Source organism: Bubalus kerabau, chromosome 10 (genome assembly GCF_029407905.1).
Source record: "Bubalus kerabau isolate K-KA32 ecotype Philippines breed swamp buffalo chromosome 10, PCC_UOA_SB_1v2, whole genome shotgun sequence".
NCBI lineage: Eukaryota > Metazoa > Chordata > Mammalia > Artiodactyla > Bovidae > Bubalus > Bubalus kerabau.
Window position 1 is genome coordinate 43,016,598 of NC_073633.1, and position 27,282 is coordinate 43,043,879.

General features: G+C 37.1%; 1 protein-coding gene across 8 annotated transcripts in view; it reads right to left on the reverse strand.

Annotated features, from left to right (window-relative positions):
* The window catches only part of TTBK2 (tau tubulin kinase 2), a 132,270-nt gene that overhangs the window by 51,495 nt on the left and 53,493 nt on the right, over window positions 1-27,282 (reverse strand). For 5 of the 8 annotated variants that reach the window (XM_055537511.1, XM_055537515.1, XM_055537512.1 and 2 more), the window contains 3 exons: window positions 9,224-9,297; window positions 2,852-2,992; window positions 1,036-1,140 (listed from right to left, as the gene is read on the reverse strand). In XM_055537511.1, coding sequence (XP_055393486.1) covers window positions 1,036-1,140; window positions 2,852-2,992; window positions 9,224-9,297 — 320 coding nt within the window. Of the gene's footprint in view, window positions 1-1,035; window positions 1,141-2,851; window positions 2,993-9,223; window positions 9,298-25,486; window positions 25,599-27,282 lie in introns of all 8 variants that reach the window. The other 3 variants (XM_055537517.1, XM_055537516.1, XM_055537518.1) reach the window with 3 other exon arrangements.

Genomic DNA, 27,282 nt, shown 5'->3' on the forward strand with positions numbered 1-27,282 from the left:
TTCTTGCCTGGAGAATTCCATGGACGGAGGAGCCTGGCAGGCTACCATCCATGAGATCTCAAAGAGTGGGACATGACTGAGTGACTTTCACTGTTAACCATTAAAGTTGCAAATGGATACGTTCTCTTTGACCCAGCAATTATACTTCTGGAGATTGGTCTTACAGATATACACTTTGCAGCTGCTCTATATTCTGACATGGAAAGATCTCCTGGATACACTGTAAAGTAAAAAAAAAAAAGGCAAGTGTACATCATGCTACCTTCTGAATCAAAAAGGAAAAAACAAGAGTACACATTTGTATTTATTGTACATACATAATGAACTTCAGAAAGAATATGTTAAGGAACTAAATGTTAAGAACAGAGGAGCCTGGCAGGCTATGGTACATAGGGTCGCAAAGAGTCAGACACAACTGAAGCAACTAAGTAGAAGCAGCATGCAAACATTATCTAAAATGCCCAGTTCCCAGCAACAACAAAAAATTACAAGACATGCAAAGAAACAGGAAAATGTGACCCATATATGTAAAAAAAAGTAGGCAACAAAAACCGCTTATGAGAATGACTAGATGCTGGATATAAAAAAGATTTCAAAGTAGGTATTATGTTATAGAACTAAAGGAAAGCTTGATTAAAGAAAGGAAAGTATAACGGCAATGCCATATCAAACAGGGAATATCACTAAAGAGAAATTTTAAAGTGGAACTAAATGTAAATTCTGGGTATGACAAATACAGTAACTGAAACAGAAGTAGTATATGATGTAGAAAGCAGCTCAGACTGCAAAAAAGACGCTTGATCCTAAAGGGGTAATGTGTGTTCTTCCAAGATACACACTAACTCTGTACATGTTTTTAAAAGCTGTAACACTCAATAATAAAATTAATGAATACCATCTGTAACGTAATCATAAACTCTCTATGATACTTCTTGGATGATATCCATTCTGATACACAATCGGCATTTCTTTAAAAAGAGTGATACTATAATAAGTTAATCCGCAGATATTTAATAATAGTATGAAAATTCTTACTGGTCTGACGTCACCACAGGAATTGGTAAACTGTCGAGCCAAGCCAAAATCAAGCATATAACATTTCCGACACGTACTAGGAAAGCGACCCATGGCAAAGTTTGACTAGAAAATAAAGGACGAAAACATACCTATTATTATTACACTTAGTCCTTATATCTTATCCTTCCTGTATTTTAATTCTTCTATTTAAACTCTATATAATACACATCCCACTTATACTGCTCTAGTCAATGTTTATTGGATATTAACACATAAATTTGCTGCAGGTTCTATTAATGCCTAAGATCAGGTGAACTTGAGCAAAAAAAATTTATGTGACTATTATAAAGTTACATAAAATACAACACTGATTTAATTGGAGTCAGTACTCCAATAAGTTTCTTGAAATTCTAGTCTAAGTCACTACTTAAACAAACACCCAGCCCTTACTTTTTAAAATGGGAAGAACTAGGAAGTGAACGAAATAGAATATATAGTCGAGAAATTGAAATGAATTTCCTATAAGCATCATGAAGCTGAATTTCACGAAGTGCAAAAATAAAAATACAATTCAAGGAAACATAACAGACTTAAGGACAATATATTTTCCATTCTTCCCTTAACAAAGATAAATGTAACATTAAATGACCACAAGTTTGCAAAAATGGGTATATTAAGTAAAGGAATTTATAAAAGCAAAAGTCTAATTGTTATAGAATTGTTAGCTTTTATTTTAAAATACTGTTCTAGTTAGGGAGCTTTCTAATCAAATTGGAAACTCTTCAATTACCATGGTTCTCAAATAATGACATTTAACTTGACATGGAAATAAAAGCAGGAAAAATCTACATTACATTAAGTCTGACTCAACTGTGTTAATTTTAGCTGTCATTTTCATGTAAACTGTTTAATTTTTGAAATCATGTAGCAACAGATGGGTAAAATTTTCAAATGCAACAAGCAACACAATAAATTTATAGTAAATACAGCATATCAGAAATGGGTCATTTGCCCTGTGAATAATACAAAAACCAAGAAGGAGAAAATAAAAGCATATTTAACATTTACAGAAATCGCAATTTCTAGGAAAACAGAATAGAAAAAAATACTATATTGGCAGTGTAGCACTCAGAAGAAAAAGCAAGCTCTTTTATAATTGATGGTTTCTTTCAAGTATAATTTGTCACTTGAGAAATAGTTCAAAGAACACAATGCCAACATCTAAAAGCAACATGCATCTGTATTTTTAACCAATATCAGAAAAAAGAAATCCAAAGAATGACTATCAATTTAGGTGTAAGGCTAAGTATCAGTTGTTAACACATAAGTCAAACATTAGTCATTTTTAATTTGGCTGCTGAGCAACACTTTCATTGTTTGAGAAAAGCTCTTGATTATAAGTTATAGTATATAATTATAATTTTTTAAAAATTAAAAGGCAAGTTACAATACACTTCTAGTTTACATCTCTGCCACGGAAATTGAAATATTATCTTGTATTTAACATAGAAACCTACATTTGTAATTTACTGTGTCCCATCATAAGACTGGGCTTCCCAGGTGGTGCAGTGGTAAAGAACCTGCCTGCCAATGCAGGAGACACAAGAGATGTGTGTTTGATCCCTGGGCTGGGAAGATCCTCTGGAATAGGAAATGGCAACCTGCTCCAATATTCTTTCCTGGAAAATTCCATGGACAGAGGAGCCTGGTAGGCTACAATCCATAGAGTTGCAAAGAGTCTGACACCACTGAGTGACTGAGCACACACACACATCATAAGACCAAGAGTACCAAGCAAACTCATTCTGAGCTCTGGCAGGAAAAGGCCCCCTACCGGTTTGATGTCTCGGTGCAAGAATCCCACAGAATGGATGCTCTCAATAGACTCCAGAATCTGTCTACCCAAGCGAAGAGTAGTGCTAATGGTGAATGTGCCCCGGGACTGGCTCCGGCGTAGATCTGCCAGATTCCGGCCCTGTGGAAACCAAATAAACGCTTTCAAGTATGCTACTGAAAGCATGAGAGAAGAGCAGAGAATTATTTGTTTACCATTAAAAGATGTTTTGACTGAAATAGCAAGGATTTTATCTGAATCATGATCCTCTCACTCAGGAGAAGAATTCTCTTAAGATAATGTATGAACATTTCAGACAAATTTAAGAATAACCAAAGTTTTTTTAAAGTTGTTTCCTTTTTTTAAACTTTTTTTTTAAATGAAGGACTCTTTAAAATCTATAGTACTTCACAACTTGCAAGTTTCACACACATGATTTCATATAATGCCATAAAAACACTTTTCAAAAATCTCCTATCCCTATATTGCCCCATCTCCTGCTTCCCTCTCCCCACTGTGAACCTGCTTCTTTTCTGTTTTACTCACTAGTTTGTTATAATTTTTAGATTTCACATAAAAGTTATATCTTATAGTATTTGTCTTTATCTTTTCTATGTCTATAACATGTTATGTTCCTGAGTCGTCATGTTTCCCTTTGTCACTGATGTCATAACAAAATGTAGTCTTGATTACATAAAAAAGATACACATACACAGGGCAGTAATTCCTCATTATTGCCTAACATATATTCCTATACAAACTATTTAACTTTTCTATATCACAGCTTCCTTATAAAATGGGGCCAATAATACTTACCTTATACTGTTTTATAAGGCTTAAACAAGATCCATGTAGTGTCTGGCACACAGTAGGTACTCAATAGGTGCTAATTACTATTATAAATAAAAAGGTATGAAACAATCACAGCAGTAGATAAAAGCAAGGAATTTATCTAGTCTGTGCCAGATGTATTACATTCATGACTGTACTTAGTCCTTAGCACCCTAAACAGAAGTTGTTACACCAATTTTTCAGATGAGGACTAAGGCTCAGAGAGTTTAAATAATGTTAACCTGTTAAGATAAAGTTGTTCTTCAAATCTAAGTCTGTTTAACTGGAAAGTGTTCTTTTTCCATTTTACAGTACTGATCTACCCAGAAGACTCCTTATTGAGTAGGTAACAAATCAGCATTCTGAGTGAGAGCAGGCTATGATGCTGCAGTTCCACCTGTAGCATTTATATGAAGAATTTATATTCATAGTAATATGGAATTAATATTATTAAATAAAAAAGGAAACTCATTTCTCCTTAAATAATGCTATAAATTTAACATGATCCAATAACTATGCAAGAGGATTTTATTATTAAAAATTTTACACATACTCAAAAAGAAAGAAAGTAATATAATGAACCCTCATATACCTATCCATCACTCAGAATTAATAATTATCAATTAATGGCCAATCTTTTTTCATCTGTTATCCACCCCTCCTCTCCCCATATGTAACATACAATGTCTCCTTTCCTACACACATATACTGGATAATTCTCATGTAAATTTTAACCATAATTTCATCTATATATATTAGGCAAAGAAATGAAAATATATAATAAAATCAAAGAAATTATATGCCAGAAGTTCTATCACAAAAAATTTGAAACTGGAAATATCAATATGAGCCATATTTTTTCTTTTAAAAAAATTTATATACCCTGAACCTATCCACTTGAAAAGAATTTAGAACAATGACCAACCCAATTGGAGGGACCCATAGCATCTAGATTCTGGTCTCTAAACACCATTTCTCATTAGGAGGAATCAGAAAGTAAACTGTGTAAAGTCGCTCAGTTACGTCCGACTCTGTGCGACCCCATGGACTGTAGCCTGCCAGCTCCCTGTCCGCGAAATTTTCCAGGCAATGATAGTGGAGTGGGTTGCCGTTTCCTCCTCCAGGGTCAGAAAGTAAGGATGCTATCAAAGCTCCCTGCTGCTGCTGCTGCTGCTGCTGCTAAGTCGCTTCAGTCGTGTCCGACTCTGTGCGACCCCATAGACGTCAGCTCACCAGGCTCCCCCATCCCTGGGATTCTCCAGGCAAGAACACTGGAGTGGGGTGCCATTTCTTTCTCCAATGCATGAAAATGAAAAGTGAAAGTGAAGTCGCTCAGTCGTGTCCGACCCTCAGCGACCCCATGGACTGCAGCCTTCCAGGCTCCTCCATCCATGGGATTTTCCAGGCAAGAGTACTGGAGTGGGGTGCCATTGCCTTCTCCGTCAAAGCTCCCTACTGGGAGCCAATTCATTTTTCTGAAAACTTGAAATTAAAGAATCAAACATTAGTCCTGCCTTTCTGTGTGAAATGTACCTAAGGATAACCTAATAATTGATGGAATGCTTTTAAAAGAATTCCAGTAATAAACAAAGAGGAATTGTAAAATTATAACTGTACATTTGCAACCCACTGAAGTAAAGAATTTTGGCAGTGATTACTAACAGGTTGATAAAACCTAAGATAAAAATCAGTGGCTCAGACAGTAAAGAATCTGCCTGTGATGTGGGAGACCTGGGTTCGATCCCTGGGTTGGAACAATCCCCTGGAGGAGGGCATGACAACCCACTCCAGCATGGCAACCCACTCCAGAATTCTTGCCTGGAGAATCCCTATGGACTGAGGAGCCTGGGGGGCGATAGTCCATGGGGTCACAAAGAGTTGGACATGACTGAGTGACTCAGCACACACAAGAGAAAAATTATGGGAACTTTAAAATGGATGGAGCCTCAGAACCTCACTGATTCAATCTTAACACAACTAAAAGAGACAAGCAGACACTGTCTGCTGATATAATATAAATAGGAAGCACACAACCCATCTCTGAAGTATTCTAGCAAAATAAAACTGGAATCTGATCTAATCACAAATTTATAGAAAACATAGGGGACAGAAAAATATGTTAAGTATTACCACATGGAGACAATTAGCAAAATCCAGAGCATGGAAACTTCTGCATGACAAATAATTTTTTTAATCAATGACAATACAAACAACAACAACAAAAAACTTAAGAAAAAAAATGAGAGGGAACTTTTAAAAAGAGGCTTAAGAGGGACTTTCCTGGTAGTCCAGTGGCTAAGACTCCAAGCTCCCAATGCAGGGGGCACAGGTTCAATCCCTAGTATCCCTGGTTAGGGAACTAGATTCCATGTGCCACAACTAAGATCCTGCATAAAAACTCCTCATGCCACTGCTGCTACTGCTAAGTCGCTTTAGTCGTGTCTAAGTCTGTGCGACCCCAGAGATGGCAGCCCACCAGGCTCCCCTGTCCCTGGGATTCTCCAGGCAAGAACACTGGAGTGGGTTGCCATTTCCTTCTCCAAATGCATGAAAGTGAAAAGTGAAAGTGAAGCTTCTCAGTCGTGTCTGACTCTTTGTGACCCCATGGACTGCAGCCCACCAGGCTCCTCCGTCCATGGGATTTTCCAGGCAAGAGTACTGGAGTGGGGTGCCATTGCCTTCTCCAACACAATGATGATCAAATCATCCACAACTAAGACCTGGCACAGCCAAATAAATAAATATTAAAAAAAAATAAAAATAGGGGCTTGCCTGGTGGTCTTGTGGTTAAGAATCCACCTGCAATTGCAGGGGACACAGGTTTGATCCCTTGTCTGGGAAAATTCCACATGGCGAAGGGCAACTAAGCCAGTGGACCACAACTACTGAGCCCACATGCTGCAAGTACTGACGCTCACACTCCTAGAGCCCGTGCTCGGCAACAAGAGAAGCTCCTGCAAGGAGGAGCCTGTGCGCAGCAAGGAAGAGTAGCCCTGGCTGGCTGTGATTAGAAAAAGCCTGCCTGCAGTAGCAAAGACCCAGCACGGCCAAAAATAAATAAATACATACATACATAAATCTTTTAAAATTTTTGTTTTAAAAAAATAAGAGGCTTAAGATATACATATCCACCAAATACAATGTGTGAACCTTGTCTGGAACCAGGTTCAAGTATAACAAATATGAAAATAAGTGAGAGACACAACCAAGAAAATGTGAAGACTGACTTGAAAAGATATTATTGTGTATTATGGTTACTAGTGGAGAAAAAAGAATCCTTGACTATATATTGATATATTTATGATAAAATATGACTTCAATTTGCTTTGAAATCATCTGAGGAAGGAGAAGAAAGGCAGAATACAACTCTAGTTTCATTTATATTTAATTTTTTCCACAATAATAAAAAGCTTAAAAATATATGGCAGCCCTGATGTTAGGCAATCTAGATCTATATCTATTCTGGTTACAGGATTCAAAACATTTTTTGCCCTTTCCTAGGTGATATGCTTATCACAAAATACCATCCTTTGGCTATACTAAGGATGATCACATAAAGCCTCAATGGTGACAGGATAGCAAATGAGACCTGACCAACGGTCTTCCTAGGAGATATGAGAAAATAAATGTGTATGACTGCTTGAACCCTATTAGATTTCAGACCCATTTTCATGGTAAATAGCTAGAATTTCTACAGGAGAAATGGGATTATTCCTTAAAAATTTAAAGGCATATATTATATAACTGAATCACCAGGAGGCAAAAGACTAAAGTTAGCTTAAGAACAAGGAGGGTTTTTAGAAGAAATTAGAAATGTTGGTGAGAAACTGGGTCTGAGCATATAAATTTTATCAAAATATATGGGGAAACCCTGGCAGTCAACTTTAATATGTCAAACAAGAGAAAGAACCCTCAAACAGTTATACCAGCTTTAGTCTTATCTCACATCAAGTCAAACATATAGAGGTTAATGGTGGGTTAATTTTTTTATGATGGGAAAAAAAAAACAAAACAGCATGCAAGTCAAAACAAAGCATTCTTAGATGAGTCCACAGGAGCTTGCCAAAGGTCACAGGGCCATCACTGCCTCATATACACCATCCTTAGTTTTCCATACTTGCAGCTTTCTCATTTCCAGAAGTGAGATTAAGGTGAGTGTAAATAAAATAAAAAAGACTGTATGCTAGGACTGAGAGAGACTCTGCAGACTTAAAAAGCATCTCCACATCGTCCAGTCAGTAGTAGCCTATACACAAAAATAAAGAGTTTTCTCTTATTGTGCCAAGAATATTGGCCCAAGGTGTCCATCAAGTAAGTCCTAACACCCATCAAGTTAGTCAGTCCCAGGAAAACCTCAAGCCTCCTTGAGCTAAAGTCTCTTCATTTGCAAAATAGGGGTAAAACCTGCCCTATCCTCTTCAAAGGAAATGATAAGGATCAAGTAAGATGCATAATAAATCCAGAAGAAAAAAACTATAAAATAGCATACAAAAGTTATATTATTATTACAGGCCAAAATGAGAGACAGCAGGGTCCATATTAACGACCTAAAAAGATACAGGGATTCTGCTTCAGGTAAAAAAACTATGCTGGCTCAAGAGTAGTGAATCACATGACTCAGAGACATCAAGACAATAGTCTGCAGGAAATTAATGTCTATAGATCTAAATCAAATGCTGAAGGATAGCTGAGGGAAACAAGAGAAGCCCTAACAAGAAGAGGAAGAATTTAGGCGAGGATCTATGTCTCTGAAATCACTACTAAGTAGTTAAGTTGAAAAAATAAACAAACAAAAGAACCAAATGCCTAAAACAAACTTTGTTAAAGATGAAGGGAAACCCTGAGAACTCTTAAGTTCTCTTAAGTTAGGCAGCAAAATGAACCATGGCTTTTACACTTTGATGGTGAGTACAGGTTCAGAGCTGTGTGTGTGTGCGTGTGTGTATGCGTGTGCACGTGTGTGTGTTCATTCAGGGGCAGGGGCAGAGGCAGTGTCAGTGTCAGAGAGAAAGGGCTGATTTCCTTCTTTTTGCTGCAGTCATTACTTTAATGCTCCCTTTCTGAATTTCTGTCATCTGCTACCCAACCCAACTCCACTCTCCATCTCAGGACAGGAAAACAGAGCTATGTTAATAGTAAAGAGAAAAAACAGCATTTCTCTCCATCTCATTTTAAAATTTTCAAACAGTCAAGGTTGATATTTGTGAAAATGGGAACCTAGAGTCCTTAACATAATAAATGGTGGAGAAGGAAGGGACGGGAACAGGACAAAACTCATTATATCTGGTAATCCATGTGGGGATCAAAAATTTGGCAATGATGACAATCAACAAAGATGTGCATCAGAGAAAACAGTTGATAAAGACAACCCTTCCATCTTTGCAAAAATCTGTTATCACCAGGTCTGTTTAAATATATACCATCCGTATAGTATAAAAGATTCTGCAATGATACCAAGAATGATACCAAGAATGATATCAATGATATCAATTCTGCAATTGATACTGGTCAATTTTAAGATACATTTTCAAAGTAACCTACCTGCAACTGCATGACCACGTAGTTGAATCGATCATTCCTCCCACAACCAATAAATCTACAAACATGGTCTTTCCCTGGATAAAAAGAAAGAAAAAAAGATACAAGACAGTAGAAAGGTTATACTATAGTTTCTCTTCGTTTTTCTGTATAGTATTTTAATGATTGAATATAAAAACCTGTCTTAAGAATCTTAACGATAGGAAACTAGTATTATTCAACATTTCTACCCACCTCTCTCCATATCCTACACTGCTCTTTATATAGTAAAGTAAGTGTTTACTAAATGAATAAACAAATGAGGGGACTAATGAATGATAATCTATTTAGGAAGGAAACAATTAAGAGGTCATTTCAAATCAACTTGCTCAGACATGATACATATAAAAGAAAGAAGAGCTATAAACAAGAACTATGTTAGGAATATATAATCTGGATTTTAGATATGGCCTGCCATTCACCATTATAGACTCAGTGAATCACTTCATCTTTCTGGGCCCCATTGATATGGATTTGCTCAGCGGTTTTCAACCTGAGTTTCACATGTGAAAGAAATCCAAGGAGGTGCTAGTGGCTGGGGTCCAGAGCAAAGTAGAGGTGGAGCAGAGAGAGACTAGGCTTTTGCATCTGATTCAGAACAGCAAACAAGGGTCCTAAAAGAGGATCAGGTCTGGTGGCTTCCAGGACCAGAAGAGGGAATCTGGCTGGAGAACAGTGAACGAAAGGAGGGATGGGATAACAGAATGAGATAATACTGGAGAAATAGGCAGGCACCAGATCCCGGAGGATCCTGGACTCCATAATAAGGAATGTGAACCACATATATAGGTCAGTGTTTTCTAACCCTAGCTGCTTATTAGAATTATCTGGGGAACTTTTTGAAAAATCCTAAACTTTTTTTACTGAATCAGAATCTATGGGGGAAAGATACAAGATATGAGCTTTCAAAAGTTTTCTGACCCAAAAGCAGACAGGCCATGGATGTTTTTGAAACATCCACATATTTGAAAACTACTGCTGAGTAGTGTGAGAAGCATCTAAAAGATTTTAACATAAAGAAAAACACTTAAAACATTCCATTTTAGAACATCGCCATGGTAGCAATGAGGAAGACAGACTATAGACAGGTCAATTATGGAGGCAGAATGGTCATTCTAGGGACAGTTACAACATCCCAAGAGAGAACAGGACTTGAACCTCTTTTTAATCTAATGTATTACAGTAGATACAGAAAAAAGAAACAGGATAAATCAGAGAGATGCTAAAGATGTAGTTACTGACTAGAAATGGGCACAATTAAATAAAAAGTTGTACCGAAACAAAAGAATATAGTAAGTTGTATAGATTTTAAGGGATATCAGAATGTTGAGTTTGAGGACAACCAGGTGAATTCAGCAGACAATTGTAATTTCAAGCCTGAGACAAAAAACTGAGCTCCAGAAATTTACTGGGGAATGATTGGTTCATAGAAGGCAGATGGAACTACAAACATAAATGGAAGATTTCCAAGTTGAAAGAATAAAGAATAAGAAGACAAGAAACTTAAGAACAGAATTCTAGAAAATGAACCATCTAAAAAGCATGAATAGAAATAAAAGAGCCCATGAAGGAAACAGAGTAATAGCCTGAAAGGCAGGAGAAAACGATGAGAGATAAAGGTGATAGAATTCAGAGGCAGAAGTGGCCAGGGGCTGAGAAGTGCTCAGTAATATAAACAATTAGGAAGTTACTGGTGAGTGGAAGGGGCAGAAGCCAGTTCATAATGGGTTAAAGAATAAATGGAACATGAGACAATGAGGGCAATCTTTGAAGAAGCTTCCCAAAAAGTGAGGAAGTCACAGACCAAGAGCCACAAGGACAGACTTTAATAGACAGATGAGGAATATATCCCAACATTCAAAAAGAATTAGTCCACTAATTTAAAATATAAACACAATCCAGGTTTAATTTAGTTAATGAGTCCACACTTCTCTTTTGCATCTGGGTTATCACATTGTTCTCTCATTCTCTGTGCTTCTGTTGAAAGGGGTCATAACTAGCAAGAAAAAGTACAATGGGAACAATAATTCACAATGTGTACGATGTATGTATATCACTTTACATACATTTTACATACGTTTGCAAAATAAGTCATCTAATAAACTGTAGTAAGAGTGAAAGGATAAAATGACTGTCAACTGGCAACTTACTCTTTTCCAGCTTCAAAGAAACAATCATTTTAAAGTATTTTCTTACTATCCATTCCTCAAAACTCCAACTTCTTATTAAGATAACAATTAAATGCAGTATCTCTATTACAAAGGCATTTAAGTCATCTAATAACAAAAGGTCATACTAAATTTAACTCCTCTTGGAATGCTCTTTCTAAAATATCTTTATAAGTAATATAAAATACTATTTATCTCTTGATATTAAAACCACCCTACTTTTAAAAAGATAAAAATCAAATAAACTAGACCTTTATTGGGTAACCAAAATACAAAGTCAGTAGCAAATTTTCTAGGATTCCCCAGTACATCTTCACTGCATTAGGTAAGAGCTTAATGAATTCTTATCTCATACTTTATAACATAGTGTACCCACTGCTCTTATATTTTAGATATATACAATTAATGAAACTACTTATTAAAGTTAGTTTATTAGATATGTACCAATTTTTGGAAGCATGGAGAAACTAGAATTTAATTGAAACAGTAACTCTTCACCACCGCTTATAGCAGTTCTTAAAATAACTTTATAATAACTAGAACAAACTGAAGTATCATTTCATGAATACAGGGGTCCTATCTATGTTGTTCTGTTACTACCCCACAGTACCTGGCAAAGATATTTGTGAATGAACAAACTAATGGAAATAATAACTATAATAAAAATAATATTAATAATAATAAAGCATGCACAATATGAAGCATACTGTGCTAGGCATTATTTTAAGTGTTTTGTATGTACTTAATCCTCACAAAATCACTACAGATGGTGACTGCAGCCATGAAATTAAAAGACACTTACTCCTTGGAAGGAAAGTTATGACCATCCTAGATAGCATATTGAAAAGCAGAGACATTACTTTGCCAACAAAGGTCCGTCTATGGTTTTTCCTGTGGTCATGTATGCATGTGAGAGTTGGACTGTGAAGAAAGCTGAGCGCTGAAGAATTGATGCTTTTGAACTGTTGGAGAAGACTCTTGAGAGTCCCTTGGACTGCAAGGAGATCCAACCAGTCCATTCTGAAGGAGATCAGCCCTGGGATTTCATTGGAAGGAATGATGCTGAAGCTGAAACTCCAGGACTTTGGCCACCTCATGCGAAGAGTTGACTCATTGGAAAAGACTCTGATGCTGGGAGGGATTGGGGGCAGGAGGAGAAGGGGATGACAGAGGATGAGATGGCTGGATGGCATCACTAACTCGATGGATGAGCCTGAGCGAACTCCGGGAGTTGGTGATGGACAGGGAGGCCTGGTGTGCTGCGATTCATGGGGTTGCAAAGAGTCGGACACAACTGAGCGACTGCACTGAACTGAACTGAATCCTCACAACTTAAATGGCATAAGTATTATTATTGTCTCTATTTTTCCAATTTGAAAATGGAGGCTTGGTGAGGTTAACTACTGTGTCTAAGACCCCACAGCGATGGAGCAGTTTGATCCCCGAGTTTTTGTTCTTACCCATTATGCCAGGAATAAATGAAACAGATTTTAAAGTCAAGTAACACCTTGTAAATAAATATTAAAACTAAGCAGTAAATAAAGACTGTGACAAAATTATGGGCTTCCCTCACAGCTCAGTCAGTAAAGAATCTGCCTGCAATGCAGGAGACCCAGGTTTGATTCCTGGGTTGGGAAGATCCCCTGGAGAAGGAAATAGCAACCCACTCCAGTATTTTGGCCTGGAAAATCCCATGGACAAAGTAGCCTGGCGGACTACAGTCTATGGGGTCGCACGAGTCAGATCGACCTAGCAACTAAACCACCACCATGATAAAATACAGACAAGGAGATCCACTATGTGCCAAGTACTAAGGCAAGCACTAGGAATACAAGATAAAGTAAATAAGATCCGTGCCCTCAAGGAATTCACAGCCTGGATATATAAACAAAAAATTACAGTATGTATTAGTATGATGAGCTCTGCATTACAGACAAATTACTGTGGATACACAGAAGATGTGAAAATTTTATGAGGCTTTTCTAGAGCTAAATCATTAGATTTTAAATAATTAACAGAGTTAACAGACTAGAGGGCTAGATAAGAGGCTGAGGTAGGGGGCATGCTGAGATAAGAAAAGTACACTAAAGTCTTGTATGCCACATAAAGGAATTTAGATCTGACACATAATGGGTGCCAGTTGGGGGTGGGGAGAGGTAGTTCAAAGATTTTCAAGCATGAGAGCAACATAATTTGGCCTGTGTTTTGGAAAAGTAATGCTATTCACCATTAGATGCTGGTTTATGGAAGAGCTGAAGGCAGAGAGATATTAGGAGGTTAATACATCAGATGAGGTAAAAGATAAGGAAGGTTCAAATTAAAGCACTGAGTGTGAGAATTTAAAGAGGAAAGATTTCATATTAAGCTTTAAGAGACAGAATAGAGAATGCAAACTAGTACAGCCACTATGGAGAAGAGTGTGGAGATTCCTTAAAAAACTGGAAATAGAACTGCCTTATGACCCAGAAATCCCACTGCTGGGCATACACACTGAGGAAACCAGAAGGGAAAGAGACACGTGTACCCCAATGTTCATTGCAGCACTGTTTATAATAGCCAGGACATGGAAGCAACCTAGATGTCCATCAGCAGATGAATGGATAAGAAAGCTATGGTGCATATACACAATGGAGTGTTACTCAGCCATTAAAAAGAATACATTTGAATCAGTTCTAATGAGGTGGATGAAACTGGAGCCTATTATACAGAGTGAAGTAAGCCAGAAAGAAAAACACCAATGCAGTATACTAACGCATATATATGGAATTTAGAAAGATGGTAACGATAACCCTGTATGCGAGACAGCAAAAGAGACACAGATGTATAGAACAGTCTGGACTCTGTGGGAGAGGGAGAAGGGGGGATGATTTGGGAGAATGGCATTGAACATGTATAATATCCTATAAGAAATGAATCACCAGTCCAGGTTCGATGCAGGATATAGGATGCTTGGGGCTGGTGCACTGGGGTGACCCAGAGGGATGGTACGGGGAGGGAGGTGGGAAGGGGGTTCAGGATGGGGAGGACATGTACACCCGTGGAGGATTCATGTTGATGTATGGCAAAACCAATACAGTATTGTAAAGTAATTAGCCTCCAATTAAAATAAATAAATTTAAATTAAAAAAAAAAGAGAGACAGAATAGACATATTATGCAAGAGAAGAAAGAGAATGAAGCCTTTTAAGTTAAGTGGACAAAGTAAACTGCATTAATATAAACCAAGACAAAAGTATGAGAGAGGATAATGATTTCTGGTTGGGGATTTTGCACTGATTTATCTATAGAACATGGAAGCTGTGTTAGAAATTTAGGGGTAGAGTTTAACAGAGGTCAACCATGTAAGGCCTCCCAGTGGCTCAGTGGTAAAGAATCTGCCTGCCAATACAAGCAGACACAGGTTTGATCTCTGGGTTGGGAAGGTTCCCTGGAGAAAGAAATAGCTACCCACTCCAGTATTCTTGCCTGGAGAATCCCATGGACACAGGCACCAGGTGGACTACAGTCCACAGGGCTACACAGAGTCAGACACAACTGAGCACAGACACACAACTATGCAAATAGACCTATGTATTGTCAATGAGGTAGGAGTTGACTGCCCAGAGAAGACAGATAGTTTGAGAGAAGGACACCAGCTAGGACACCAGCACGTCAGGGAAAGAAGAAGGAACTAGTGAAGGAGATTGAGAAGGAAATCTATTCAGATTTTCGAGAGTCAGTTTCAACAGTGCAGGTTTTTCTAGGAATTTGTTCATTTCATGTAAATTATTTAATTTGTTGTCATGTAATTCATAGTATTCCCTTATTATAATTCTTTTAAAATTCCTGTAAGGTCTGTAGAAATGTCCCCTCTTCCACTCCTGATTTTAGTAATTTCCGTGTTTTTGCTCCCCCCTCCTCCTTTGTCTGTCTAGTAAAGGCTTGTCAATTTGTTCATTTTTTAAATAAAAGAACCAATTTCTGACTTTGTAGAATTTTCCCCATTGTTTTTCTAGTCTCTCTTTTATTAATTTCCACTGTAATCTTAATCTTATTTCCTTCCTTCTGCTTGCTTTAGGTTTAATTTGCTCTTCTTTTTCTAGTGTCATAAGGTAGAAGGTTAGGCTATTTACTGAAAATCTTTCTGGTTTCATGATATAAGTGTTCACTGCTATAAATTTCTTTCTAAGTACTGTTCAAGATGTACCCCATAACTTTAGGTATCTCGTGATGATGAAGTTTTAACTAAGCAATCGGTAGAACCAGTTTTGAATCTTAGAAGGTAGGGTCATTAATGCCATATATTATGCAGGACAATCTATTATTTTTCTCTGAAGGAGACACAATACTGCTGGAAAGAAAAAAGCATTAGCTTCAAGTTAAATTTCAACTCTGCCACTTAATAATTATGGAACTTTGATCAAATCTTGGTTTCCTCAACAGAGCTACTGAAAAAAGTTAAATGAGATAATATATTTATAAAGCATTTTCTTGATTAACTATTCAGTGTTCATTCCTCCCTGCTAACAGTACCCAAATTTCCCTTTGGAAATGATCTTCCTCTGTCTCAATGGATTTGATTTACTCAGGCAAGGTGGGACATTAATTGCTCTAAGCCAAACAGAATAATCTAGAAATTGAGATCAAGCTCAGCTGGTAAAGAATCCACCTGCAATGTGGGAGACCTGGGTTTGATCCCTGGGTTGGGAAGATCCCCTGGAGAAGGAAATGGCTCCCATTCCAGTATTCTAGCCTGGAGAATTCCATGCACTGTGTAGTCCATGGGGTCACAGTCGGACATGACTGAGCAACCTGCACTTTCATTTCACTTGATGATGGAAAGAAAACTAGATATTCAAGACTGGAGACAATCAATGCATGATATTACTCTAATAAGTATAATTATTTCTGGGATGTTATAATCAGAGCAAAACTCAATACCTTCATATAATTACAAGAGATATTATATTTGAATATAGGCCCCTTCCAGTTGCTATGGGCAATCGTCTCTCAACTGTGAAAGAAACCAACATGAGGATAAAGTTCACAATATGGAAGAGATAACTGCAGGGAAAAAGAGTGTCAGATGGACAGTCATATGCAAAGGAATGAAAAGCAGACTCAATCTTATACCATATACAAAAATCAACTATCAAAAATCAACAATCCATCAAAATGGATTAAATACTTGACCGTAAGACTTGAAACCACAAAACTCATAGAACAGATCACAAGGGGTAAGTTGCTTGACATCAGCCTTGGAGATGACTTTTTGGACTTGACAACAAAGGGCAAAGATGGCAAATGCAAAAATAAACAAGTGAGATTACATTAAATCAAAATGTTTCTGCACAGCAAAGGAAACCACTATAATATAACTACATCATATATCACCTCTGAATCTTTCAGCTTGGCATGGAAGAAAACTGCATGTGCTCAAGACTGCTTGAGTTAAATATTAGCTTTTTCACCTGCCAGCTAGTTATTTAATCTCAACATGAAGAATAACAACCGCACTTATGTCAAAGAGCTATTGCACAAGTGGAATCAGCTAAATAAGGTATTTCTAATACTTAATATACTGACTGGTACAGAATAAATACACAATATATGCTCCCTATTACTATCACTAAAGCTTAGTAATTTTGACCACTAATTTTGGAAGGAAACATATATAAACTCAAATCTTGGCTCTACTGAGCAGGCTCACCTAGCATGTGCCTCTCTCTGATGCCATCTATTCTGCCGTATCTGACTGTACTTCAGTGGACCAGGCCAAACATGTCCCCTAATGTCACTGCCCACACACTAGTCATTAGATAATCTCCCTAAAATAACTTTTTATCATCTGCCTATTCAAGAAACCATAAACAATAATGCCTGAAGAGATTAGATTAAAATGGTGAGCCTGGATTTCAAGATTCATTCTACGTTACTTACCAAACCTCATTTCCTTCAGTTTAACATAAATTATACACTCTGATGAAGTTGTTTCTTTTTTTATTCTCCCTCACAAATGTTCTACCTTATTTTTTGTTCACATTATTTCTCTCAACCTCATCTCCTCAAATCAAATCCAACTCTTAAAATCTAAATATCCCTATAGGAGGTAATATCAACAAATTATTAACTCAGGATCAGATTTTCAGATATTTAGCAAGTTAGTCACCTAGCCAGACACTGAGGGGGAAAAAAATAAACAAGAAAATTAAAATAAGAGTTCCCTAGAAATAAATACATAGAGTCTGGTACACAGATGGAACTAGAGAAAGAAGAGAAGTCAGCAAGTCAGCACTGATCACTAGGAACCATAGGCTGTTGACCACAAGAAAATAAAGGATGGAAATATATCAACAAACCAATTTTAACTTTCTGTTTATGTGTCTTCTCTTAGAAATCTGCTAAAACACAAAGGGAAGTCTGAACATGCAAGCCAGATCTTTACTATCCACTGGAAATATCACCACTGAAGTTTTTTCTTAAATCTTCTAGCTTTTGACTACTCTAACCCTACAGGGAATGTTTGAGGTCTGTCACCAAGCTCTGTGCAAAAGAGAAACAATGAGTGATATCTCCAGCCAAAAAAGACCATAAGTAAACTTAATTAGACAGGTAATATGTAAAGATATTATAGGAAAGTAGGACCTCACTAGTTAAACACAGATTTTAACTGTGATATAGAAAGGATTTCTATTTATCTAAGGGAAGTAGTAACTTAACTATATACTTTTTGTTCTTAAAGGAAGAGATATGCTATATGCTTAATGAAATGCACATAACCTAAAGAATATTTTTATTTTTACGATTTCAGATGATCATCTACCACTTTTGGTTTCAATTCAAGAGCTTAAAACTTCGGCAGGTGGTGGTGGTGTGGTGGTCTACATCTTAATGTTAATTTTTTTTTTGAGTTATTAGATTTCTTTGGAGTCCTAATGTATTTTGGAAATTCAAAAACTGAACAAATCACAAATGGTGCAGTGGATTAACAATAAAAATAATCTGAAATCTTCAAGGGTAGATGGCATCCAGTTCACTACATCAGATTGTACTTTTCTCTCCACTTCTCAATAAAATTTTTTTTAAATTTTTTAATTGGAGGAAAATTGCTTTACAATGCTGTGTTGGTTTCTGCTGTACAACAACACAAATCAGTCATAATTATACATATATCATCTCCCTCTTGAGCGTCCCTTCCTTCCCCCAATCCCACCCCTCTAGGTCATCACAGAGTACCAGGCTGGGCTCCCTGTGAATCCTAGTGTTAAATATTAATATCTTGCAAAAGGCAAGTAATTTTACATGACTTTCTACTAGAGGAAAGTAAATCTATCAAAAAGGGCATCAATCATTTTTCTTTTTAAATAAAAAAGCCATTTAGTAATAAAGTGAAAAGCTGAGCTAAAAGTATCCCTAACCCACTAAATGGGGATGCTCTGGAATTCACAGAACAAACTCCAGGTCAGTTACAAATTAGCAAATAAGGGGATTCTGCAAAGCTGGACAGTTAGACTGCTAAGAATACAACAAAATTAGCTTCCTTATCCATCTATCATTTACTCCTCATATTTACCCACTCCTCACCAAAACCAAACCAAATCTACCCTAATAATAACTCATGAAATATCCACACCAATGGGAGATAGAAAAATACATAGTATAGGTCCTATCCTCAAAGACTTTACAATCTTATTGAAAGCAATAAATGTATTATAAGACCAATATGGGCAGTACAGATCAAATTATAGCTTATAAAAACAAAGAATAAGCATTACAGAGAAAGCAAGAAATTAGATAAGAATGCATCACAGAGCGTGCAGCTTGACTGAGTTAACTTGACAGTGATACAAAAAGACAGGAGGGTGTCTTCTAAGCCAAGTCCCACAGAAAAGTAACTGAGACAAGAAGTCTAAGGAATAAAGCTCCTACCAGTGTTCATGAGGATGCCCATCTAATAACCCTTAGGTTCTCAGTAGCTCATCAGGAGCCAAAGGCAAAAGAAGTTTCTAGACTCTTCAGTCCAGATAGCCATCACAGGGAATTTCATCATTTAAACAAGACTATCCTACCACAATAGCCAACTTAAAACTAGCAGGCTTTTATGATTCTAATGAAAAAAAAAATGAGCATGATTTCCTCATCCTATTTTTTAAATGTACTAAAGTATAACAAAAATGTATAAACCAACATATGTTTTAAAAAGGAGAGAAAAGATAAAAAATTAGGAGACCACTACCCCAGGTGGCTCAGTGGTAAAAAATCCACCTGCCAGTGCAGGAGATGTGGGTTCGACCCGTGGGTTGGAAAGATGCTTAGGAGAAGGAAACAGCAACTCACTCCAGTATTCTTGCCATGAGACCCCATGAACAGTATGAAACTGCAAAAAGATATGACACCAGAAGATGGGCCACCCAGCTTGGAAGGTGACTAATATGCTACTGGAGAACTGCAGAGAGCAATTACTAACAGCTTCAAAAAGAATGAAGCATCTGGGCCAAAGCAGAAATGACACTCAGTTGTGGACATGTCTGGTGCTGAAAGTAAAGTCCAATGCTGTAAAGAGCAACACTGCATAGGAACCTTTAACGTTAGGTACACGAATCGAGGAAAACTGGATGTAGTCAAGCAGGAGATGGCAAGAGTGAACATCGACATCTTGGGAATCAGTGAACTAAGATGGACAGGAATGGGTGAATTTAATTCAGATGACCATTGTATCTACTGTGGGTAAGAATCCCTTAGAAGGAATGGAGTAGGCCTCATAGCCAACAAAGAGTCTGAAATGCAGCAGTTGGCCTTGGAGGACAAAATGATGCAGGGCAAAGGCTAACGGTTTGTCAAGAGAACCACATTGGTCATAGCAAACAATCTTTTCCAATGGCACAAGAGATGACTCTACACATGGACGTCACAGATGGTCAATATCCAAATCAGATTGATTGTATTCTTTGCAGCTGAAAATGAAGCTCTACAGAGTCAGCAAAAACAAGACCTGGAGCTGACTGTGGCTCAGATCACGAACTCCTTATTGCAAAATCCAGGCTTAAATTGAAGAAAGTAGGAAAACCAATAAGCCATTCAGCTATGACCTGATTCAAGTCCCTTATGATTATACAGTGGAGATGATAAATAGATTCAAGGGATCAGATCTGTTAAAAAAAAAGTGTCTGAAGAACTATGGACAGAGGTTCATAACACTATATAGGAAGCAGTGACCAAAACCATCTCAAAGAAAAAGAAATTCAAGATGGCAAAGTGGGTTGTCAGAGGAGACTTCTCAAATAGCTGAGGAAAGAAGAGAAGCAAAAAGCAAGGAATATATACAATTGAATGAAGAGTTTCAGAGAAGAGCAAGGAGAAATAAGAGGGACTTCTGAATAGTGTGAAGAAATAGAGGAAAACAATAGAATGGGAAAGACAAGAGATCTCATCAAGAAAACTAGAGTTATCAAGGGAACATTTCATGCAAGGATGGACATGATTAAGGACAGAAATGGTAAGGACCTAACAGAGGCAGAAGAGATTAAGAGGATATGGCAAGAATACACAGAAGAACTATACAAAAAAGGTCTTAATGACTTGGATAACAACGATGATGTGGTCAGGCACCTAGAGTCAGACATCCTGGAGTGTGAAGTCAAGTGGGCCTTAGGAAGCATTACTACAAACAAAGCTAGTGGAGGTGATAGAATTCCAGCTGAGCTATTTCAAATCTTAAAAGATGATGCTGTTAAAGTGCTGCACTCAATATGTCAGCAAATTTGAAAAACTCAACAGTGGCCACAGGATAGGAAAAGGTCAGTTTTCATTCCAATCCCAAAGAAGGGTAGTGCCAAAGACTTCAAATTACTGGATAATTGCACTCATTTCTCATGCTAGTACGAGATTATGCTTAAACTCCTTCAAGCTAGGCTTCAAAAGTATGTGAACCGAGAACTTTCAGATGTACAAGCTGGGCTTAGGAAAGGCAGAAGAACCAGAGATCAAATTGCCAACAATCACTGGATCATAGAGAAAGGAAGGGAATTCCAGAAAAATATCTACTTCATTGACTACTCGAAAGCCTTTTACTGTGTGGATCACAACAAATTGTGGGAAATTCTTAAAAAGGTGGGAATACCAGACCACCATACCTGTCTCCTGAGAAAGCTGTATGCAGGTCAAGAGGCAACAGTTAGAACCAAACATGGAACAGACTGCTTCAAAACTGGACAGCGGTAGGACAAAGCTGTCTATTGCCACCCTGTTTATTTAACTTATATGCAGAATACATCATGCAAAATGCTGGGCTGGATGAATCAAAAGCTGGAATCAAGACTGCTGGGAGAAATATCAACAACCTCAGTTATGCAGATGATACCATTCTAACTGCAGAAAGTGAACAGGAATTAAAGAGCCTCTTGAGGGTTAAAGAGGAGAGTGAAAAAGCTGGCTTAAAACTCAATATTCAGAAAACTAAGATCATGGCATCCAGTCCCATCACTTAATGGCAAATAGATGGGGAAAAAGTGGAAGCAGACAGATTTCATTTTCTTGGGCTCCAAAATCCCTGCAGACAGTGACTGCAGCCAGGAAATTAAGAGACGCTTGCTCCTTGGAAGTAAAGTGTGAAAGTAAAGTCGCTCAGTCGTTTCAGCAAACAGTCCAACTGTTTGCCATCCCGTGGAGTGGTTCATGGAATTCTCTAGGCCAGAATACTGGAGTGGGTAGCCTTTCCCTTCTCCAGGGGATCTTCCCAACCCAGGGATTGAACCCAGGACTCCTGCATTACAGGCAGATTCTTTACCAGTTGAGCCACAGGGAAGCCCAAGAATACCGGAGTGAGTAGCCTATCCCTTCTCCAGCGGATCTTCCTGACTCAGGAACTGAACCAGGGTCTCCTGCATTGGAGGCAGATTCTTTACCAACTGAGCTATCAGCAAAAGATGCTTGCTCCATGGAAGGAAAGCTATGGCAAACCTTGACAACATATTAAAGAACAGAGACATCACTTTGCCAACTAAGGTCTATATAGTCAAAGCTATGGTTTTTCCAGTAGTCATGTATGGATGTGAGAGTTGGACCATAAAGAAGGCTGATCATCGAAGACTTCATGCTTTTGAACTGTGGTGCTGGAGAAGATCTTAAGAGTTCCTTGGACAGCAAGGAGATCAAACTAGTTAATCCTAAAAGAAATCAACCCTGAACATTCATTGGAAGGAATGATGCTGAAGCTCCAATACTTTGGTCACCTCATGAGGAGAGCCCACTTATGGGAAAAGATCCTGATGCCAGGAAAGACTGAAGGCAAAAGGAGACAAGGGTGGCAGAGGATGAGATGTTTAAATAGCATAACCAACTCAATGGACATAAGTTTAAGCAAACTCAGGGAGATAGTGGACAGGGAAGCCTGGCATGCTGCAGTCCATGGGGTCGCAAAGAGTCAGACATGACTTTGCAACTGAAGAAAAACAAAATGGCTAATGATTCTAAGCATCTTTTGCTGAGCTGATTTTCCATTCTATATCCTCTCCCAAAGCCCATTAAAGATTTTTAATTGGATTATTTTCTCATTGTTGAGTTTTTGAAGTTTTTAAATATTCTGAATATAAGTCCTTTACAGATATGTGATTTGCAAGTATTTTCTCCTGGTCTATAATCTGTCTTTTCATTCTCTTAATAGTGTCTTCACAAGCAAAATACTTAATTTGATTCAGTCCAATTCATCAGCTTCTTCTTTTCCATCATGATTTTGGTGTCATGTAAAAGAACTTCTTGCTTACAGCCAGCTCACAAAGATTTTCTGTGTTTGCTTCTAAAAACTGGATAGGTTTATATTTCACATTTGGATGTGTGGTACTTTTCAAGTTCATTTTTGTATAATGTGTGTAGTTTAGGTCAAGGTTCACTATTTTGGTATTTGTATGTCCCACTGTTCCAACACCATTTATCAAAAGTGCTATTATTTTTCCACTTTGCAACGTTGTTAAACATTATTGGCCATATTTCTATGAGTCTATTTCTGGAATCTATTCTAGTTTGGTGATCTATATGTCTATTCCTTCACCACAGTGTTGACTGTGGTAGCTTTGTACTAAGTTTTAAAATCATGTAGCTTGATTTTTCCAACATTTTTATTTTTTAAAATTGTTTTAGATATTCTAGGTCCTTTGTCTTTCTATAAAAATTCTAAAATTGGTTTCTCTATCATGAGAAACCAATTGTTGCTATTGTTATTGCTTCAAATCTATAAATCAACTTGAGGAAAATTGATGTCTTAAGTATAGTGAATTTTACAATTCATGAATACAACATGTCTTTCTATTTATTTAAATTTTTTTTTTTAAAAATAAATTAGGAGGGGACATATGTATACCTATAGCTGATTCATGTTGATGTTTGGCAGAAACCAACACAATACTATAAAGCAATTATCCTCAATTAAAAATAAATAAATTTTTAAAATAAATAAAAATTAAAGAAGTTTTAAAAATAAGGATTTTACATTTTCACCATAAAGCTCTCATAGTTATTTTGCTACATTGATACCTAAGTATTTCATTTTGGGAGAGCTACTATAAATGGATTTTTTTAATATTCCATTTTCAATTATTTATTACTAGTACACAGAAATATGATTTTTTGTGTGTGGGCTAACCTTGAACCACTTACTAAACTCATGTATTCCAGTTATTTTTTTCTGGATTCCTTGGGATTTTATAAATATAATCACACTATCTGCATAAATAGAGACAGTTTTATTTCTTCCTTTCTAATCAGTATGTCATTATTTCTTCAAATATTTTTGCCATACCAGAACCATTATCTTCACATTCTGGGTCTCTGACAACACAAATGTTAGACCTTATGAGAGTTTCAGGATTTCTGAGGCACTTATTTATTTTTTTCTCTGTTTTTCAAATTGGATCATTTCTATTTATTTAACTTGACTGACTTATTATGTCATGTCCTCTCTGCTATCAAGCCCGGTCAGTGAGCTTTTCATTTTCATTATTGTATTTCTCAATTCTAAAATTTCCATTTAGTTCTTCTTTACATCTTCTATTTCTTTGCTGAGACTTTCTATCTTCCCACTCATTCCTAGAATATGGTCATAATATGATTTTAAGTCCTTTTGAGATAATTTTAACATCTGTGATCCTGGCACTGGCATCTCTTTTCTGCCTTTTCCCAAGTGAGTGCAGATTTCACAGGTTCTTTTTAAGCTGAGTAATCCAAGATTGTATTCTGGACATTTTGAATATAATCTTTTGAGAATCTGGCTCCTATTTAAGTCCCACCAAGAGTGCTGGTGTTTTTAGTTTAGCCAGTAATTGACCCAGCTGGGTTCACATTTCAAATTTTGACCATCCTTCTGTAGCCTGCATGTCCAATTTCAGTTTAGTGTGCAAAGCCTTTGAAGTCATACTGAATGTGTTCCATAACTGTCCCACGCAGTGTCCAGTTTGGGGCTTGGGAGTGGTCTATCCCATAATTTGGTCCTCAGTGTGCCATTCAGGATCACACTCAAGAACGCACAGCTTGGAAGTCAGCTCAGGAGTCTGTGAGTAATTTTAAGTGGTCACTTTCCCAAGCTTCTCATTCACCTGCAATCCTCTGGATTCCTGGGGCTTCCCTTTTTCAGCTTCCTGCAGAAAGCTGGGGCTTCATTAGCCCTATTCTTCCATATACTTCCCATAACCATGCCCACATCAGGGCCAAGCAACAGAAGAGCAAAGGGAAACAAAAAGCAATGGGACTTGCCCCACTCTCTTGAGACCACAGCTCCTCCAATCTGAGAGGAAGGTTCCTATCCTTCTGAGATTCAGGCTCCTGCCTGCCCCACTGACGCCACTGCCCAGGACTGCTTGAGGCCTGGGGTGCAAGAGAATGAAGAAAAAGGCGGAAAAAAAGAAAAAAGAGAAGGATGTAGGATTGCCACATTCTGAGTATTAGGAGACGTCTTTCCTCTTCCTTGGGTCAGAACTAATGGGATTCTCCTGGTGCTTTTTCTGTCCATGTTAATAATGCTCACGTCCAAGTTTCAGGATACATTAAGTTCAGGCTGGGGCATACTGGAAGAAAAAAAATGGTAAACTCACCGACGGTTCAGTAGTACTTTGAATTCTGGTCTTCTTCCCCAATCTGCCTCCTACTATTTATTTTTCAGAGTCCTCAAATAGCCACTCCAAGCATTCTGTCCAGGTCTTACAGCTGCATTCAGTGGGAAAGACAGGGTGAAGTGTGCTTACTCCATCTTATCTGGAACCAGAACCTGGACTACTGCTTCTCATAACAAACTTTGTAGAACTGACTGACTCAACTACTTGTTAAATTTGATCATAAGAAATTAAAATTTTAAAGTAAATATATCCTGTAATAATCCTACTGAGGAAAAGGGAACAAGCAACTTAACAGGATCACATTATTTTAAGCATATATACTTTTGGCTATTCAATTATTAGGAAAAAAGTGAACTTCTTAATTATACTTTGCTTTACTTCTCTAAATCTTATTTTACCTGTGGATTTTTGTGAATAGTAGGACTGTTATAAAATTTTTAAAAGAAGGAAAAAAAAAAGATTTATTGAAAGTATGACTCAGAGAAAGCCCAGTGCACTTGAGAAGCTATAAAGTGTTAAAGAAATTGAAAAACAGTTCAGGATGACCAACACTAAGTGTAAGCCCAACAGTTTCAAGAAAACAGTACAGGAAAGCAAGCAGATATCAACTCAAGGTTTTGTGTGCCATGTTAATTTAAAGTGGGTATAAAGAAAGTAAAGGAAGGCCCTGAAGTGTTTTAGCAATGGACAGGGAGTGACATGATTTTCTTGAAGGATTACACCTCTGCAGAACATAAAAGTGCATAGAAAATGAATCTTATTGTCTGACTCTAAGTGGGGGGGGTCTCATCAAGTTGGAGAACAGTATTTACAGTATGACTCCACATGTGGTTGGGGGTTATGGGTAGGGAGGGAGATTTTATACACATACATGCACATACAGACATGCACACATACATACAATGTTATGATACACATCATATATAATCAAATGATTACATATCATATATCCATAAATCATATGATTATATTAATTTCTATCTTATTATGATTCTATATAACATATATATGTATATATTCATGTACACAGACATATGGATAGATTAAATATGTATTGAATGTTTCAGGAAAAAACAAAAGAAACCAGTAATAGTGGTTAGAGAGGAGAGTGAAAGTCCTAAGGGAAAAAACCTTTTACTTTTTACAGTACTCTTCTATTTGATTTTAAATTCTTTTACCATGAACACTTACACTCTTAAAAAGGGTTTAAAAAAAAAATGGAAGGAGAACATATGCAAAAGTTAAATATGATATAGATATAAGACATTAAAATAAGATATGTATGAGCCTACCATTCAGGAGCACTGTTCCTAGCATATAGTAAGCACTCAAACAGTTACAGATCTTCCTACAAATAAGATGTTATTAATCATTTATAAAGAAGGGTCACAACAAAAAACAGCTGATTTTAATTACACTACGCTATACTGCACAAATTTACCAGGTATGTTCAAGCATTTAGAAATCTGAGAAAAGATAAAGAGTAAAAATGGATTTTAAAGATATTTATTATCATTTAATTATACTTTTGCTATAAAAAGAAATGTTTGCCTATTTTTCTCAATTTCTTAAGCACTGAAGGGTATAAAGGGAAAAGAGTCTCTCCTCTCCTGGTCCCTCTAATTCCAATACACAAACATAGCCATTCCCAATGGCTTAATGGCTTCTTGAGTTCTATACAATTGCAGACTTTCTTTGTGCATATAAAGCACATATAAATATGTATATTTATATATATTATATTCTCTTTCAAGGAAATTAATCTCTGCTCCTTT